General features: G+C 33.3%; 1 protein-coding gene and 1 long non-coding RNA gene across 3 annotated transcripts; both read right to left on the bottom strand.

Annotated features, from left to right (window-relative positions):
- Window positions 1–1,461: 1,461 nt before the first annotated feature.
- On the bottom strand, window positions 1,462–3,509 carry LOC128173354 (uncharacterized). Its single transcript, XR_008242481.1, has 3 exons — window positions 3,297–3,509; window positions 1,690–1,775; window positions 1,462–1,557 (listed from the first exon to the last, which is right to left on the bottom strand). It is a non-coding gene; the product is annotated as an uncharacterized LOC128173354 (long non-coding RNA).
- Window positions 3,510–12,803: 9,294 nt separating this feature from the next.
- LOC128173320 (histone-lysine N-methyltransferase 2D-like) lies at window positions 12,804–14,187 on the bottom strand. Of its 2 annotated transcripts, XM_052839024.1 has the most exons (4): window positions 13,932–14,187; window positions 13,779–13,847; window positions 13,465–13,518; window positions 12,804–13,297 (listed from the first exon to the last, which is right to left on the bottom strand). In XM_052839024.1, the coding sequence occupies exons 2-4, from the start codon at window positions 13,835–13,837 to the stop codon at window positions 12,880–12,882; spliced, it is 531 nt and encodes a 176-aa protein (XP_052694984.1). In that variant the 5' UTR covers window positions 13,838–13,847; window positions 13,932–14,187; the 3' UTR covers window positions 12,804–12,879. The 2 variants fall into 2 exon arrangements, with proteins under 2 accessions (XP_052694984.1, XP_052694983.1); XM_052839023.1 differs by having other exon boundaries at window positions 13,779–14,187.
- Window positions 14,188–19,232: the final 5,045 nt, after the last annotated feature.

Raw genomic sequence — 19,232 nt, 5'->3', positions numbered from 1 at the left:
AATTGAGATGAAAAAAGTATGACTTGGTTACATGCCAAAAATTGAAAATCATAATTGCCAAAATTAATCTGTAATTGATCAACATATATTTTTAGGTTCATCATACTACAACAATACATCAAGCTACTTTGCAATGATTTTACAGTCATGTCACATATTGAGCTTTGCCGTTCAAGAAGTGTTTAACAACTCTTTATACATGGATAATAAATCTACATCAAAATATGAACCTCTTACGAGGAACAAAAATTGTCCATGGGACGGAGTTAACAATTTTATACAATCAACAATGTACATGTCAAAATGCTTGCATATTAGTAAAACCATATAATAACTTTCAGCTCAGGTGAGCTAATTATACATGACAGTAGCAACTTTTTTAAAAATCTCAAATGGCCCATTTCTGTTCATTTCATATATTTTCTGGTTTGTCTCTAGATAATTCTTTGTTGGTCCTTATACGTCTTATACTTTGCCTTTTTGAACATTTGGATTTCAGAAAGGAACTTTTGGTGTCCAATTAAACATTCGTCAGAGCGCCACTTTAGAGATGCGATTTCATATATTGTATCATCTTCCCAATCATTTTCATATTCTGATGACATCATCATGTACCCGACAAGAAATACAGGTTCTACTTGTTTCTTTTTCTCCTCATCCCAGGAGGTCTTTAGTTTAAATACAGCCTGACAGCCTGTCTATAGTATAGCTTCCATTTTCTACAACATATATACACACATAAATACACACATGTTTATACACATATTGTCTTTAAAATGTCAACATTGTTAAATGTTAAGGCTTTTCTTTTAAATTCCTCAGACAATTTATTTAAGTATTAAATCATTGTTTTTTTAAAGAAGAGTAACAGGCGTTTGTGCTTCATGAACATTTGTCTGCACACATCATTGCAGTTATGAGACTATATATTTCAAAAAACAAGAGATATTTGTGAAACACAATTGTCCCCTTCTTCCTTGGAGACCTCTGCAAAGAAATGAACGAAAAAGCAAATAATTGGGATTTCCCAAATCCAAGGGGCATTACTCTGTCAAAAATTGCTCAATTAGACTCTAAATCAAACTTAACCTAAATATTATTATGATGAATCTTATGTCAAATTTCATATCAATAGAAGCAACATCTGCATTAAAGGAAATTGTTGGTGGACCGGCCGATCAACAACAGTAATGCAGTATGCCCTCCCATATCTGAAGGGGGCATAATTACAAGAATTTACATTTCTGTTAATTCTTGCCTTAAGTATCTGCAAATGCAATTTATACATCAAAACACCTTATTATTCCAAAGGTAAGTACAAATCAATAGAAAAGTCACTGTATATAATACAGCATAAATTAGAACCTCAATACAAGTTCATGATTTTGGCAGTTGTAAACGGGGACATTTGAACATATGGCCTAGACTCTCAAAACATACAGTGCATATAATTGGGCATACCCTTTTTTCCTTTGATACAAATCCATTCCTTTCTTTAAAGAATCAACTTTCTCCTTCCTTTATCTTGCATAGACAGGAAATATCTGTTTATTGCATCTAAAATATAACATTGCAACAAAAATTACAATATTATTTGTAAAGGTTTATTTAAATACAAGAGCGCGGGATCTGACAAACAAAAAATTTTGTTGGTGTGGTCTAAGTTATTAATTCTTTAAAAAGGTTTACTTCAACATTTGGTTTCCATCATCGGATTTTATTGTTCACTACAATCCTATGGAAATTCCATGGGAGTATCCATCATGCACAGCAATCTGAAAGTATGCATTCACAAAATATCATACCAAGGCCATACAATTATATAGTTGCTGATATTCAGATAAATCCTCTCAATACGCTCCACATGTACATTACAGTATAAGCCTGTGTTATACAATTAACAAATATTTAAGATGTGTATAAATGATTGAATATATATTATTGTTATACTTTCATGTTAAATACTGAAATCTGATTGGTTAAGACGCAGTTAATAATATTTACTATTACCCTCAGCGTTAGCAACGCACTTGGCAACGGGTAACATTAAAAAATGTTACATGCGCGAAAATTATGCGCGTACGGTTCGCTGTAGAATTCACGTTATTCCTATATAAAAGCAGTAAAATTTTCTTAAAAATTTTAAAAAAGACATTCAGTATAACAAAATAAATAGTGCCTGTTTGGGAGGATAACAGTTGAAATTGACACCCCTCGAAAACCATTGTCAACCTCCGCTTCGCGTCGGTTGACAATGGTTTTCTCGGGGTGTCAATTTCAACTGTTACCCTCCCAAACAGGCACTATTTATATAATATACAAGCCAGTGACAACATTTATGCTTATGTATGTGCAACAAATTATCATATATATGTATGTTATGTAACAGCAATATTACATTCAAACATGCCAAAAAAAAATCAATAAGGTATACAGAACATTTTGAGTTTTAGGAGTGGAAATCAGGTGTACAACAAAAAATGAACGGCTTTATCACCCAATTCTTTCAATTTTATTTATTTTAGCCAAAGCTTTGTAAAATGTTGTGTTCATATGAAGGCTACTGTTTTAATTCCTGTTTATTGTCAGAGAATGTACCACATAATCCACTAATTCTTAGCCCTCCCCCAACAAGATTCTAGCAAAACCTAATTAAAATAACATTTTAACAAAAAGCTACAATAGATTAATAATCACTGAAAAAAAAAATCTGCAGCTTCAATTCAGTCATGAATATTTTTAGGGCTGGGACGATACTTTACTTAGCAGATTTGGTACATATCACGATACATGAGATGCGATATGATACATATCACAATACATTGCAACTTAATGAAAACATGAATAATGGCTTAAAATTTATTGAATCTATCTATGTATTACCACATGTCTTAAGTGATTTCATTATATTTAAAATGAACGTTGAACAATTTAAAAATTACTTAAGTCTTGTATTCACTACTTTTTCATAGAAAAGTAATTCGAAAGTTTTCCACACTCCAGATTTAGCTTCGATTTGACAACTTTACGAGGTTTTCCGCCATCTTTGTACTTTCATATTAGGCGCGCGGACTAAAATTAGCCGATATATGAAGCTCATATATTTTTGGAAAATAAAAAAAAGTTTGCTAAGGTATTGTTGTATTAATGGTAAATGTATCGATCCAAATATCGTCAAAATATATACTGTTATGCACTGGTGAATCGGTGGATTGTCTCATCCCTATATTTTTTTGTGTTTATATGTTAAATATAGCAAATCAGACCAATATTTTATTGACATCAAATATACTTACATGGACTTGGTTGGGTACACATATTTTAACTTTCTTATTTCCTTTCTTTTTGTGATGGATTACTTCAGAGAGTATTTAGCGATGGTTTCCTTCTGCCCCTCCAAGATTTTTTCCTGCTGAAACTCAATCTTTCCCAACTTGAAAAGAGGCCCGATGCTGGTCCTATTCAATATCAAAATAGTGAAAATAAATCAAAATACAGGCATTGAAGAGTTATTCTAGGGAAATCAAGTCAAGTCGTACCCAAACCGACTCGTACCCAAGCCGACTCATAATCAATAGGTCACAGATTGTGACTATAATGGGTAGCAATTCTTGGTTATTAGCTATACTTTTTGCTTGATATTTTGATAATCATATGTGCTCAAATTACGTTCATCCGCAAATAAATATGAAATGTGTTCAGATTATCTCCTTTGGCTTTTGCCCCTTCAGATCTCAATATACAACTCAAAAAAGTCTGGGGATTTTTCATTGCACCAGCCATGAAATAGCCTGGATAACGTTGAAAAATTGTGCAAGGTATTCCAAGTGATTTCCAAATGGTGAAAAGATGTATACATTTCCTATTATAAATTTCCATAAGAAATTTGTTAACCTTCCTGTGAACTTTATTGAGTGAAAAATGATGTGTCATTGAATGGAGATATCTTGTATATTTTTCATTTCATCGATTTTCAACTATACTTCTGTTTAAGTAGGTGTATTTTTATAAAAAAATCATAAAAAAGTGATGGAAACAATTACTTGGGACAGATTATAATCAACATTGATTAAATTTGAAACTTGTGTGTTTAATCATTGCCCCCCCCCCCCCCCCTCCATTCTTGAGGTATTTTTTTATCATTTATTTTTAACTTTACGTTGATTTATGCTACATTTAAAAAACACAATTAACGCAAAAGTAATGTAGAAATAAAATATATACCACTGGTATAAAAAGCGAAGAATTTGCAATGTCAGCAGACACCATCTTGTAAAATTTGACACCTCGCTATGAAATCCTTATATTATTTTTACTTGTTTCCTATCATATCAAGGGTTCTATGGTATCACGGTATTTCTTTTTACTTAGCACGCACTGAAATTGACATTTGACGTCGGAATATTTTTAGACATTGTAATCAGACACATTAAACATCACTGAGGTATTTAATACAGGAAACTCACAATAACATTAGTTTCTGGAAATATTTTCGTTTTGATAGATTTTTTGACAAAATGATATAACTACCACGATATCATAGGACGGGCTCATAAATGAAAAGAACTGACCGGCTGGAAATGATGGTCTCTATAATTCATAAGGTATTAATAAATTGGGTGCAATGCCATTTTGTGACTTTAAAATAGATCGTCGTATTATTTTTACACGGTGTCGAGGTGTCAAATGGTGAAAAAATAACTCGTGAATATAAGGGGGGGGGGGGGGTGGTCCCGTCCCCAAGCATCTGTGAGTACAAATACTTATACCGGTAGATAATATGGTAATTTGATATGACATACCCGACAATATTTATTTAAATAAATATCAATATTAAAAAGTTATGACTGTGGGCATAATAATGTAATTGAAGTTGTTTTTCACTCGGACTATCCAACTATTTGATTACAAATTGACTGTAATTCTTACAAGGGAAATAATCATGTTCACAAGGGGAAGTAACTATAAAATTGCAAGAGCATGTGTTAATGGGAAGCGTGTTTATCGATACCGAATTCACCACCATACCTATTAAACAACTGGTACTACTGGCCGGCGAAGCTAGCTCCAAGGTGCTGCTACATGTAAGAACAGAAGTTGAGGCAAAGGACTGACGTCATGTTGTGGGACTGTTTCGCCATCTTGTTTCTAAAGAGCGCTCTACCTGCTTGACATGGTGGTGACTTTTTCTTCCCTTGACAACGGATGTCTTCCTAAAAATTTCGTCGATGTACGAATGTGATGATTCATCAGTTCAAGAGCACTAAATTCTGATAGATCTACTTCGCTACTTCACTCGAATCCGACATGTGCATGTTATCTCCAACGCAGCTTGGCGGGTTCAGAATTCTCTCGAATTTTGATTGGCTGAAATTTGTTTCGCATGCGCGTAGAGTTAATCTCTCTCTCTCTACCATCCTGAATCAATAGTCAAATATTTTTTATATTTGCTTTGTGCTTTTTTCTTTTTTTTTTTTACTACAAATCAAATATTTCCTTGAAGTAATTAATTTAGTGGGTTTCTTTTCATTCCAAACCCCTTCAACGTACATGTAAATTTAGAGCATATAATAATATTGGATGCTTTATAATATTTTGTCTGTTTGTATCAGTGTGTAAACAATATTTTATTCTAAATGAAAGATGTATTAATGGCACATTAATTATCACATATATTTAATGCAAATCAAACTTAGTTAAACTTCAAGTATAAGCACATTTACATATAAAGATCAAAGGACGAGTGCACTTATGGGCCCCGGTGAAAAGTGAAAAAAATGAAGAATCAAATTAAGCATATTTTTTTCCTTAACATTATCTATTGATATCTATTCCATAAGAATTAACAAGTTTTAGCGCTGAAATTATTGTTTATGAAAAGCACGAAGCTTTAAAACATAGTAGAGGTCAGCAGACATTCGTGATTTTGTATAGTAAATCGAGGACAGGCATTCATTTTAAAGCCTTTGTTTACTGTCAGCCTAACCGAGTACAAACTTGTGGAAAAGACAATATACGCATTATACATTTAGTAAACTCCTGTGAAAGTAAGAAGATTGTACTCGGTTAGGCTGGTACCTAAAAAATGAAAAACGTATGAAAATTTCAAGGTTTTTCCTATAGCAAGCGAAATCTATTACCTGCGTGACCCATGTTTGAACTCACGCATGGAATTAATTATTTCAAACAATCACGTGGTTTCTATCCTGGTAAACGTTTGTCAAATGTGCTCACCGTAAAACATTGACACGTTTTAGATCGCTTTCCTTCATCTTTGTATGGTCAGGAATATTTGTTTGTCACTATGGTATTATGCAACTTCAAAGCTTCATTCGATTTTTTTTTCAGACGTAAAATAATGCATAAAGTATAATTCAGCAAACGCGCCAATCGATCCACCAACAGAGCAATGTTGATTTAAATGTCTCCTCCCTCTGATTTAAATAGACACAATTCAAGTAGGTTCGGTTCGATTTTTCCGGATTTAGATTATTTATAGGCAATTATAAATCCTCAGTTTTTTTAATTGTATTCTAATTTTGGTAAATTTAAGCGTGCATATAAATCAGAGGTATCCATGAGTGCTTAACTCTTATGAGAAAAAAGCAATTTGATGATATTTTCTACATGTAAACGGCACTGAAAAAGGGCCCATTCTCTATAGCTTAAGTGCACTTGTTCTTTCTAAAATTATCATAGTTATAATTTTTTTCTATTAATCCTAAAGCTTATTATTCTTTTTTGTACATGTATAATGTATCTAATCTACTTTTACGTGTCTGAAAAAATAATCATTAGGATGTTTTGTGTTTTCCGTCTCGAACCCCTCCCACGATTAAATCAGAGCATAATATCAGATACTTTGATATTTATAAACGATTTTGTCTTTTTGCAATAATGAGTACGTAAACAACATTTTATTTTGTATAAAATAAGATATTATTGACACATTAATTATCATATATATTTACTGAATACCAGAAACATTATTAAACTTAATGTATAAATGTATTCACGTATGAAAGTCAATTTTCTTAAACAAAACGTATAATTTTTTCTATTAAACTACATTATTCTTGTTGTATATCGCATTAAATCAAATTATACTTTATTATAAAATCCAATCAAGTATATGACATTATATTTTGCATATAATATAACGTTATACACAAATTATATTTAAAACAAGAAATATAATTTGGTAAACGAATCTATAAAATTAAATTAAACGCGACTTTTCGTGCAGTGCAAGTGTCAGACAGATGAACCATCCAGCTCCGAAGCAAAATCAACGGCAAAATGAACTAAAGGTAATAGTTATTTAAAAATCATTTTAAAATAAATCGTTACAAAAAATTACACGGGGCAAAAATAACCCTGTATTCAGTATTTCAGCAACCGAAATATATAAATGTTTATGATTATCTAATTATTATACAAATAATACTGGTAGCAGAAATTTTGGACAAAATTAAGAACTGGTCTGGACAAATATAGAAACAGATAGACAAGGTGTTTGACTTAAACATCCCAAATTTCATTTCTGATTGGTATAATAGATAAAGTTTGGTATCATCAGACTTTTTACATGCAAAACATTCTTTTACCTGTCCAAAATGTTTTGATACAAGGGACCAAGTTAAAAGGGAGGATCATAGCCCTCTTTACCACGTAGTACAAATTCTGAATTGTCATTTAGATGCAAGAAAGTCATCAATGACAAAAACCGGTCCCTTGGCATGACGCTTGGAAAAAATGATGTTGTAGTCAGCGGATCGGTTGTCCAGTACTCCTTGATGTCTAGCTGATGGACAAGTCCCATCAGCATGAGGAGTGAAATAAATTGCTTCATTTCTGAGCGATTTGTTTCATGCCATTTATAAAACCTACTGCATGGTTTCAATTGAGCAGATCTCAAGAACTGTTGTGCATACAGATTGGTCTGTTGTGCAAGAAATTCAAAATCATCATCATTAAAATAGTTCAAAATATTGTTGAGGTGATCCTTTGTTGTGAATTGTTTGTTTCAATCCAGGAGTTTTTGTATAGTCAAGTGATGGGGCTCCCTGTCTCCTGCCACCCAATTGTCTGCATCTATAAAGTTTTCAAAGTTTTCTGTTGGCCTACTCACTGTTATGTCATCTACATCAAAACCCTCAAATTCAAAATCACTATCCTCATCTTCAAAAATTCTTCAAAATCGAAATTCCTTGTTAATTAAGTTAATTAAATTATCTTCTGCTCAGCACGTTCAGAAGATAAGTATTTACGTATGCATAGCAACATTATAGTAGCAACACTTTCAACATTTTTGCTGTGTTCATACTAAATTTAACAAATATTGTCATAAATAACAGCTTTTCAATTAAAATAGTACAAAACAAATGTGTTAAATCAAAAAAAAATCTTCTTCTCTACTCCCACACATGTTGGCAAAAAACGAACTGAACACATGGTTATGATGTCAACTAACTTCTCTACTTAAATTGTGAAATTCATTGCCCCTGGGTCAGGGGTTCAGGACATGAAGTGGGAGGGAGGCAATATGGCAATATAGTGTTAATGCATATAATGTTCAAAAATTTTGTTCTCTATTCTCCCACATCTGTATGAAAAACTGACTTATAATTATGTTTACCAGGAAGTCCTCTACTGAAATTGTAATTTTCATGTCCACTGGAGTATGGGTTTTGACTCTAGGGCAGGGCTAAAATAGATGTATAGGTGTTAATGCGTCTACTAAATCAAGGTCATCGCCAGATATAAAATATATAAGTCGATAAACAGGTACATTCAGACCTGTGCTAAATCAAATCCACGCTAACTTGTTGAAAAATCATATTCCTCCAAATATCGTACACGCTAAATATAATACATTAAAAGTATAAAAAAAAATGTTTAAGTGAGATAAATATAATTTTGTTTCTTTTTATTGTAATCATTTTTAACAAACAAAAAGTATTTGAAATCATCTGCCTATAAGAACAAAGTTTTTCATCAATAACTAAAGTGTTACACAATTGTTGTGTTTTAAAATTTGATTTACTCTAATTTTCAATAAATTAATCTTTTTTTCTCTCCAAATGTTTTGCTTTATGATCCAGTTATAATGAGATGCACATGTGTATTGTACACATTTTCGTCCATATATCTCGGCGGATTTTTTATGTAATGCAAACACTTTAGATCTTTTCATTTTAAATATTAACACGGGAAAGCACAAAACAAATGATTCGCAACTGTTCTTTTGACGCACCATTTTTTAAATTTTTAAAGTTTTTGTAGGTTATTGGTTTGAAGGAGCATCAGCTGAAATGGTTGTGTAATCATTTAGGACACACAGGCGAAGTGCACGAGACTCATTATAGAGCCACTTCCGGTCTCATTGAAAGGGTAGAAATAGCAAAACTTCTACTTATACAGGAGAATAATATGGCTGGACCAATTGCTGGTCAAGACTTGTCAGAAATCCAGTTCGAAGGTTGGTTATTTTCTCAAGAATTTACTTCTACAGGGTTATTATTGTTTCTCACCCTTCTACACTTGCAAATGGATTTGCCCAGTTTTGACTTTATCCAAATACAGTTGTGTGATAGATACTCTTTCTTATTTACATAGTAAGTCAAAAATTGATAAGAAACAGGCAGAACTATGCAATTACAGAAAACTAACACCAAATTTAATCAAAATTAATTACTGCACTATAACTTTGCAGCCAGTCTCTCTTCACATGACATGTATACACAGTCATTTTCAGAGGCATACTATACGATGTTCCTATGTTATAGTAATGTGACATCGCTTCCGTATATGACTTGCAATCAAGCTTAACTGTGTATTGTTTTCTTATTTGAGTACATTTGGTCTCAAGTTTCCAATATTTTTACGACAAATAAACAGTTCAATCATAGCACAACCAAGGTAACTCCATCGAGGGAACATTGTGCTATTTTTAGATCTTGGAAAAACCCCAACATTCGATAATGGCGGAGGTGTCGAAGAAGGCACATTATATTAAAACAAGTAGTAATTACCCCTTAATTTATGCATTTATTACCGATTTGTAATCCCAGTTTCAATATATCTCAATCATAAGTACGGTCCTTTAACCGTTAAACACTTCCCCCTTGCTGAGATCGATGTCGATCGAATTTAGCGACGCTCTCTGCGGGTGCAAACGTTTTTATGAAGATTGAACGAAATAACGACAACTTTACATTTACTTATCACTGTTAGGATCTGAAAGAATTGGGAAAAGATTTTTTGCTTATAATACATGTAAGTATGCATAGCGGAAAGCATGGCGGCTCTGTGTGATGCATGGCGGGGGCCAGTATCCCTCTATGCAAAAACACTGCATTTAATATTCATTCGCGTTAGATTTCGAGTTTATTTAAATAAGGTCAATTCATATTGGTTACAATAACATAAGTGATAATAACATATGGAAAATATAATCTTGCATAAAGATATTTATTATGAACAACAAACAGTTAACTTTGCAACATTCGAATAGAACTATTTTTTGTCGCGCATGTTCAGATAACTGAACTCTTTGCCGTAAAGATTATCCGGCAACTAGATGGCCGTAAGCCATAAAAATGCATAAAATCTAAAGACCACGAAAGGAATACTACATGTCGGCCACAAGGTTCAGGTGTGCAATCGGGTGTAACGAAATCGAAGGGTTTATATACCAGGTATCTGTGTGACGGTGCCTATTTACGAGCGGTGTTCAGCTTTAAGCTGACAACAAGGGGGAAAGAAAAGAAAATCTTTACATAATTTTCTCGACCTGTTCTGCACACAAAATGACAATTGTTTCAAAAAGTAGTGTACTTGTACTGCTTGTGTAAGATCTCAGAATGGTTGTCTATATACACTTGTTGTTTATAAGGTTTTCTTAATTTAGATATTCTGGTAAAAGATGACGGAAAAGCAACAGATGATGGTAAGTTAATACAAATGCGAGTATAATATAAGATCCAATAGAAGCTTTATTTCATCCCCCTCACACTCCTATAATGAAAGTAGTTCAACTCTAAACAAGTATTCCTTTTAAAGGAATGATCGGCAATAATGATATATTGATAGCTAGACGCATTCAACATGATCAACCCCTGCAAGATCCGTTCGTACAAGCCTGGCCATCTTCTTGATGAAACTTTGGGAAGGGGACTCGAACCGCATTCTCTCTACATTAATATTTCCAAATCCAGTGTTCACAGAAGCATACAGTCAATCAGAACAGCTTTGATGAATGGCAGATTTGTTAAAGAAAATCTTGGATTTGGTCATATCTCAAGAGAAACGGTCATCCAACAACATATTCGACCACTGGCCCAGACTCTTTTTGGTGATGCAGCAACCCAGCAGGCCATACTAGTCCTAGACGGAACATACATCTACATCAATAAGAGTGGTAACTTTAAGTTTCAGAGACAATCATTTAGTTTACACAAAGGCAGGCCCTTAGTCAAACCACCTGTAATTGTGCCAACGACTGGAAACTTCATCTCTGTTATGGGTCCTTACATCGCAAAGAACAATGATGCCACCATATTAAATCATGTCATGAAAACCAACATTGAGGACATTTGCAATTGGGTCAGAGAGGAAGATATTTTTGTCATTGACAGAGGATTCAGGGACTCTCTGGACTTCCTTGAGGAGATGGGAATACAAGCACAGATACCATCCTTCATGAAATAGGGAGAGAAACAGATGCCAACTGAAAATGCAAACTCCAGTCGACTTGTAACAAAGGTATAAAATATATGAATAAGAATTAAATTAAGGTCTTTAAAAAAATGGTTCCAGTTTTATAACAATTAATTTGGAAACTTGTATCTTCTGAACCATGTAATTTTATAACAATGCTTATACATGAACTATCATCATATATATAATATATATTTTTTTATCTATTCACAGATCCGGTGGGTTGTTGAATCGGCCAATGCCCGAATTAAACATTAGCGTTATTTAGGAAAAATTCTCCCATCAAACCAAATTCCGCACATTGTGGACTTTGTCCGCATTGTGTGTGCCATATCTAACAGGCATGTACCTTTTGTATATCACTACATAAGTAGTATATAGTACAGTATACAGTCACTTTGCAGTCATGATGACGTCATAGGGTATTCCAGACTCCACCCATATGTCATAATGTGGGTCACAGTTAAAGGGTGGGTCTACAGTCACTGAGGTCATAGGGTATGCCCATGGGTCATAATAGAGGTCAACCAAACGGGTGTATGTAAGGTCTACAGTCACTGAGGTCATAGGGTATGCCCATGGGTCATAATAGAGGTCAACCAAACGAGTGCGTAATATTACTACAGTCACTAAGGTCATAGGGTATGCCCATGGGTCATAATAGAGGTCAACCAAACGGGTGTGTAATGTTACACCCAAATGACAGATATCAGAGGTGCCCTATCAATAAAATGGGTGTGTAAAAGTTACACCCAATGAACATCCTATAAAAACGGGGATGCTAACACCAGCATTTACATCAGCCATCGCACAATCAGACCATTTGACCAGCAATGTTTCTACGATAATGTAAGTCATACCCATCAAACATTTTTTTTTAAATATTTCATGCATGAAGAAGACGGCGTTACTATTATTTGAGGTCTGAAAATTTGCTTTTAAGGAAATTTTAAAATAAAAACAACTGATGAAAATAAAATGGTAGAAATAATTAAAAGTCAACAGTTTGTTTTCCATGAAAAGTTTTTTTTATTATTCATGCAAACTTGTAGCTATAAACAAAGAAAGATAACTCCGATTAACATAATATCGTGACAGACAATACAACAACAAAGAGTTTAGTTCTATCGAATAAGTTCTACAATAGTTATAACAACATTACTGTTTTCTAAAATCCAACCTGCTCACATAGTCCTGTATATAACTAACTAAAGTGGATGTTTGTAAAAGGTCGACTCTCATGGAGTCGACCAATTCAGCTAATGCTAAAAGCTCCGGTTGTAATACATATTGCGCTGTAGGAGCTGGAATAAATAAATCAGGAGACTGGGGGGAGTACTGATCAATCGAATCCTCATCTGTGGGTTTGGGGGTTGAGATGGTCGAGTTATCTGTTGGTTGGACGTTCGGAGTTTCATCAGAGGGTTGGGAGTTCGGAGTTTCATCAGAGGGTTGGGAGTTCGGAGTTTCATCAGAGGGTTGGGAGTTCGGAGTTTCATCAGAGGGTTTCAAAGAGGATTCAGAGGAGGTTATCATCCTCAGCTCGAATTTTTGGAATTTTTCCGGAAAATTCTCTCTACAAAAAATAAATTTAATGAAAAAATAACACAAATGAAGTATATTTAAAAAGAAAAGTAATTATGGACACACACACATACACACCCTCACCCTCACACACACACACACATACACACACTCTCACACCCTTAACCCACTCTCACACACACACATATATCTATATACCTGAATGTGGAGAGGATAAGGTTCTCCTCGCTCAATCTCGGTTTCTTTGCCTGACTGAAAAAAAAACAACAGGGTTAAATAAGTAATATGTCAATGTATAAAATTTACAATGAATAAACAGTTGTTTCATAGAGACACTATAACTTAAAATTATTTTTTTATCATCATAATAATTCTAAGTTAGTAAAAAAAAAACAACATTTACAGTTTCACTTATTAGGAAATCATTACTTTAATAAAATATATATGTATACTTTATGAAAATTAATATTTTAATCAGTTTATTATCAATTATACAATATACAACATCATACCTTTGTCCTTCACAGGAAAAGTCCACTTCTAGCTTTCTCTTTCTGCCCTCCTTACCCATGCTAAAATCTCTACAACATTAATTAATATATCAAGTGTAAGTCCCCATCTTTTTATTCCTGGAAAAATCAACTCTTATTTGTGTCATTAATTACCCTTCATTAAAGGAGGCAACCGAGAATTCTTGATCACCAATCCACTCCGTTGTGAAGTCGTCAAATATGGGGGAATATTCATTAATATCTTCATCTTTTACAAAATTTCTATAAAAAATAATTGGGAGTAAACGTAAATTGTTTTACCGTTATATTTTTTACATTGACAGTGATAATCATTAAGTTGTAATATCTAGCTTAAACAATCCAATCATTGGAGGTACCGTTGATTACTGCGATATGTATATTAATAGAGAAAAAAAAGAAAAGAAAGAAACGACTTAATTAACAGCCAAGTGGTATAAACTTTATAAAAAATGCACAAACCCTTTAAACTTTTTTTTAAAAAGTCTAAACATAATTCCAAACAAATACATTTTTTTAGTTTAAGTAGAATTACTTACTTTGATTGATTCGACTCAGCCATTGTAAAAAGTGAAGATGTCACAAAATTTAAGATCTAGAAGGTATGGTGGACAGATGATCATATGTATTAATTGACTCCCTTTATATATAGTTCTATTTGGGCGTCTTTAATAATTATCTAAATAAGTTTGTTCCGATTTTCTGACGATTTAAAAATGTTTATTTAAAAAAGGTCAAAAGTTTGGGGAAAAAGCACAGACGCTAGCAAAAAATATTTCGCGCCAGGTCCAAAAAGCGCTTTTTGCAGAAATTGCGCCAAAACTTTTAAGTCACGTTTTCAACACCCTTGCTAGCCTTCATTAAAATGCGATAAGAGATAGTTATTTATTTAACCTCATAATGGTAAAATGCAGACTGGAAAAGAGCTCTATATTATACGTGTAAGCTTTATCTGGCGATACCCCCCCCCCCAACCCACTCTAGATCCACCCTTGTTATATACGTTTGACACAGGTACCCGACGATAATTATTTTACTATTAACCCTACCTAATAATACACAAGGTACTGTTTTCACTGTTATCATGGTACCCCCCTGAGTATTTTATTTCGTCAAGTATACATAAAAACAGATGTGTTTACCTTGAATATATTTTGATTGAATTGATGTTATGTGTGCATCAAACTGTGGTACACTGATTTATTTATTAATGCGTAATTATAATGAATGTATTAATGCTTGTTGTGGACCATGAAGTGACACCCTTTCCCTCCGATTTTGATTGTTTATACTAATCAAAAGAATTGGGCATCTTCAACCTATATATTTTAACGGGTCAAAATTTGTCATGTCTAAAAACAATCATGTGTCAACACCGTGTTCGAATAATGTGCCCGGCGACCTCTTAACCTTAGTCTTACTAGCCAATGTCCGACGATCAGATGTCACGCGCATGCAACCCTGGATATCATATGTACCCAAGTTGCAGTTGCCGAAATTCGCGAAACCATGTGCGTCTCTCTAAACTTTGCTGTTTTTGCCCTGGTGGCATCTTTGCTAGCTACCCCCTTGCCAGAAAGAGGGGTGAAACTTTGTTTTATTCCATGCAGAGAAGTGCGTGTGAATGCAAGTGACATTCGCGAGGTGTTTGTCAGCAACTGTGCGCTGGCAAAAGTTGAAATCGTAGGAGACCCGCGGACTGTCACGATCCGGGACTCTGCAGGACCATGTGGTAAGTTTAAATCTTTTATTAATTTATGTTTTTATTTCTTTCCCATGATGTCTTTTTCAAGACAAGTTGAGTAGTGTGTTGTTGCAACGAGATAAAATCTGTTTTTGTGATGCTCATTTTTTGCGGGGGAATAAATGTCGAGAGTAAAATCAATGTTTTGATTTATTATAATATCCCATCTGATTGCACACTTATCTGTTGAAGTTGGGGGGAGGGGATAGCACCGATGTTCTTATCAGCACCGCTGTTCAAATTTAGGTCAGACTTATAGCGGGAAATCTTTATGAATGAATATCACGTGACTAAGACCTCGTGTTGTTATTGTCACATGACTTCGAGTAGCCAATACAATTGTACCAAATTTACTATGAAGTATGTGTAGTAAATAGTAGGGACACTTAAATTATTCCAGCTCTTTTGTTTATTTTATTATAACTAGAGCGTTTTTATTGTGTTTTTGCGGGGGAATAAATGTCGAGAGTAAAATCAATGTTTTTGATTTATTATAATATCCCATCTGATTGCACACTTATCTGTTGAAGTTGGGGGGAGGGGATAGCACCGATGTTCTTATCAGCACCGCTGTTCAAATTTAGGTCAGACTTATAGCGGGAAATCTTTATGAATGAATATCACGTGACTAAGACCTCGTGTTGTTATTGTCACATGACTTCGAGTAGCCAATACAATTGTACCAAATTTACTATGAAGTATGTGTAGTAAATAGTAGGGACACTTAAATTATTCCAGCTCTTTTGTTTATTTTATTATAACTAGAGCGTTTTTATTGTGTTTTTAGTCATTAATTAAGAGGGAAATGTATGACTCTAGGTCTGACATAATAATTAAGATTGACAATAGCTGGAAAATTTTAAATAGTGCAACTTGTTACACATGTGAATGGATTGAGTGTTCAAGTATTAGAAGAGAACATTATTAGTAAATTAACCATTTTTCCGTTATAGCAACCACAGCAACGTTAACAACAACAACAACAACAACTTCCTCTAGCACCGCATTAATGCGGACAACAACAACATCCTCTGACACCGTATCAAAGCTGACAACAATGACGTCTAACACCACCACAACTATGCTGCAGACAACAACACCCTCTAGCACCACAACAACACCCTCTAGCACCACAGAAACGCCCTCTAGCACCACAGAAACGCCCTCTAGCACCACAACAACGCCCTCTAGCACCAAAGAAACGCCCTCTAGCACCACAACAACGCCCTCTAGCACCACAACAACGCCCTCTAGCACCACAACAACGCCCTCTAGCACCACAACAACGCCCTCTAGCACCACATTAATGCTACAGACAACAACAGCATTCTCTAACACCATACCAATGTTGACAACTGTAACGTCCATCTCTAACACCACATCTCAAGGTACTTTAGCTTGACTATATTATAAGTTAGCTGAACTGAAAGCTCATCCATGTATTAACTGTTCTTTATGTGTATCATTTATTAATTTTGACTTTTATTTGTTGCAGAATCAACATTGGAGAAGTTAAAAAGATTGCTTCTGCAAACGAAAGATGAGGAAGGGGAGACCCTATCAGACAAAGCCTGGGGTAATCCCATAGATAACATTATTCTGACTATATGTTGTGTAATATTAATTTTTGTGGTAATATTGTGTAGGAAACAAAGCAGACCATGTTTCCGGCAAAGGAAAACTAAAAAGAATATTTATAAACCAAAATCTACAACAATGGATGATTTGAGTTTTAAAAATTCAATGTTTAAAAATGATGTTGAAAATGATGATGATGAGGATGAATTTAGTATTTAAGATTACAAAAAAAAATATTTTGTATCGGGAATTTAACGAAATCAACCGGTATTTAATTTTTAAAAGGTTTACTCATTTTTAAAATGTATTTTAGGATTTTTAGCATGGGCCATATTAACGAAATCAACCGGTATTTAATTTTTAAAAGGTTTACTCATTTTTAAAATGTATTTTAGGATTTTTAGCATGGGCCATATTAACGAAATCAACCGGTATTTAATTTTTAAAAGGTTTACTCATTTTTAAAATGTATTTTAGGATTTTTAGCATGGGCCATAGCCACTTCACTGGCTGTAGGATTGATTCTTCTAAAAAAATGGCTTAAGCAACTCCTACAAAAGCACTCTCCAAGCACTCCTCCAAGCACTCCTCCGAGCACTCAACCCTCCACTGAAACTCCTACCAACAACCCTAACATCAGCCAAATCCCGTTGATTCAGCACACCCCTGATTCACAGGCTACGACACCTTCACCACAATGCAGCAGCATTACTGTGGAGGAACCAGTTGCCTCGAGAACCAGAACAAAGTGTTCGAGGGAGTTAAAATTAATGTGAAAATGTTTTTTTAAGAAGTAAAGTACTTTTACATCTAGGCAAAAGTTTGTAAAAACTTTTTTTTTGTTTTAGTAATCTAAAAAATCATAACTTTGACAGTTAAGATTATGTTGTGCCAGTTTTATTTTTTGATTTTATATATACTTACAAGAACATTTTATAATACTCAGAAAACTGTCTCAGGTAAATAGTTGACTATAATCTAATTTCATTATTTTTTTTACATCATGAAATCAAAAAATGTGTAGCTTTCTTTTTTTCTTTTTTTTTTTGTAAAACGATTTTCTACTTATCAATACTCGGATAAGAATTTTATCATTTATTTCAGCATTAAAAAAGTCAGTTTTGACTATATACTTTGTTGTAAATGTACTTTACTTTTTTAAAAAACACCTGTGCTGCTCAAAATGAAAAACTATCAATTTTATCAGTATAACAATTTAACAAATTTTTCAACAGAGTTTATAATTTTTATTAACATTTGTGAAGACATACAGGAATACCAGTGATTTCTAAAAAAAAATTGCTTTTCTTGAGAAAAAAATATAAAATTAGCTTTTACTTTTTTTTGAAAAGCAGCAGTATATATATTTTATTTTTGAAGAATCTAAGTGTTATAATTTTTTGACAAGTATTAACTCCAGACATAATTTGTTCATCCTCATCTGCTTAGCTGAACCATATAGGCTAATCAAAAAAGCTGGTGTTTTTTACTTATGAGATTGTAAAAAATACAAAAGAAAAAACTGTGACCTTAAAACATTTTCTGCAGTTATTTGTGATCAGTATTCAAGTTTATATTTTACATCAAGGAGAATTAAGATTTTGTATTATTTTTTGAAATTACTTAAAAATTTGTAATACAACTTGCTTATGGGTTGTAAAGATGTGAGATGTTTTATAATATTTTATGAAAATGGGTGTTTTCTTTTATTTTTCAAAGATAAGTTTAAATAGCATATATCTTTAAACAAAAAATAAATAAAAATAAACTACATACATGTAGGATCTACGAAAGAGCTATTTTTAGTTTTTTTTGTATGGGAACAAGGTAGATAATCTTGTTTTTTACCCTCTGATGAGAGTGCATTTTTTGAAAAAAAATTGAGTATGTTTTTGAATTTTTCAGTTTTTCTTTTCTTTTCTTTTTTTAATTTTTTGAAAAAGTAGGCGCTATTACTATTCTTTTCTTTTTCCTTTTATATATGGAGGGGAAAGCAAATTACAGTTTTTTTCAGACTATATTGTATCTTTACAAGAAGAGAGATTTGCTGTATTGTAAAGTAGATAGTTTTTTTTGTTATTATGAGAGGTTTTGTCATTCACATTGTATTTTGG

The sequence above is a fragment of the Crassostrea angulata genome, chromosome 2 (genome assembly GCF_025612915.1).
Source record: "Crassostrea angulata isolate pt1a10 chromosome 2, ASM2561291v2, whole genome shotgun sequence".
Classification (NCBI taxonomy): Eukaryota; Metazoa; Mollusca; class Bivalvia; order Ostreida; family Ostreidae; genus Magallana; species Magallana angulata.
This window is presented reverse-complemented; position numbering and strand designations above follow the sequence as displayed.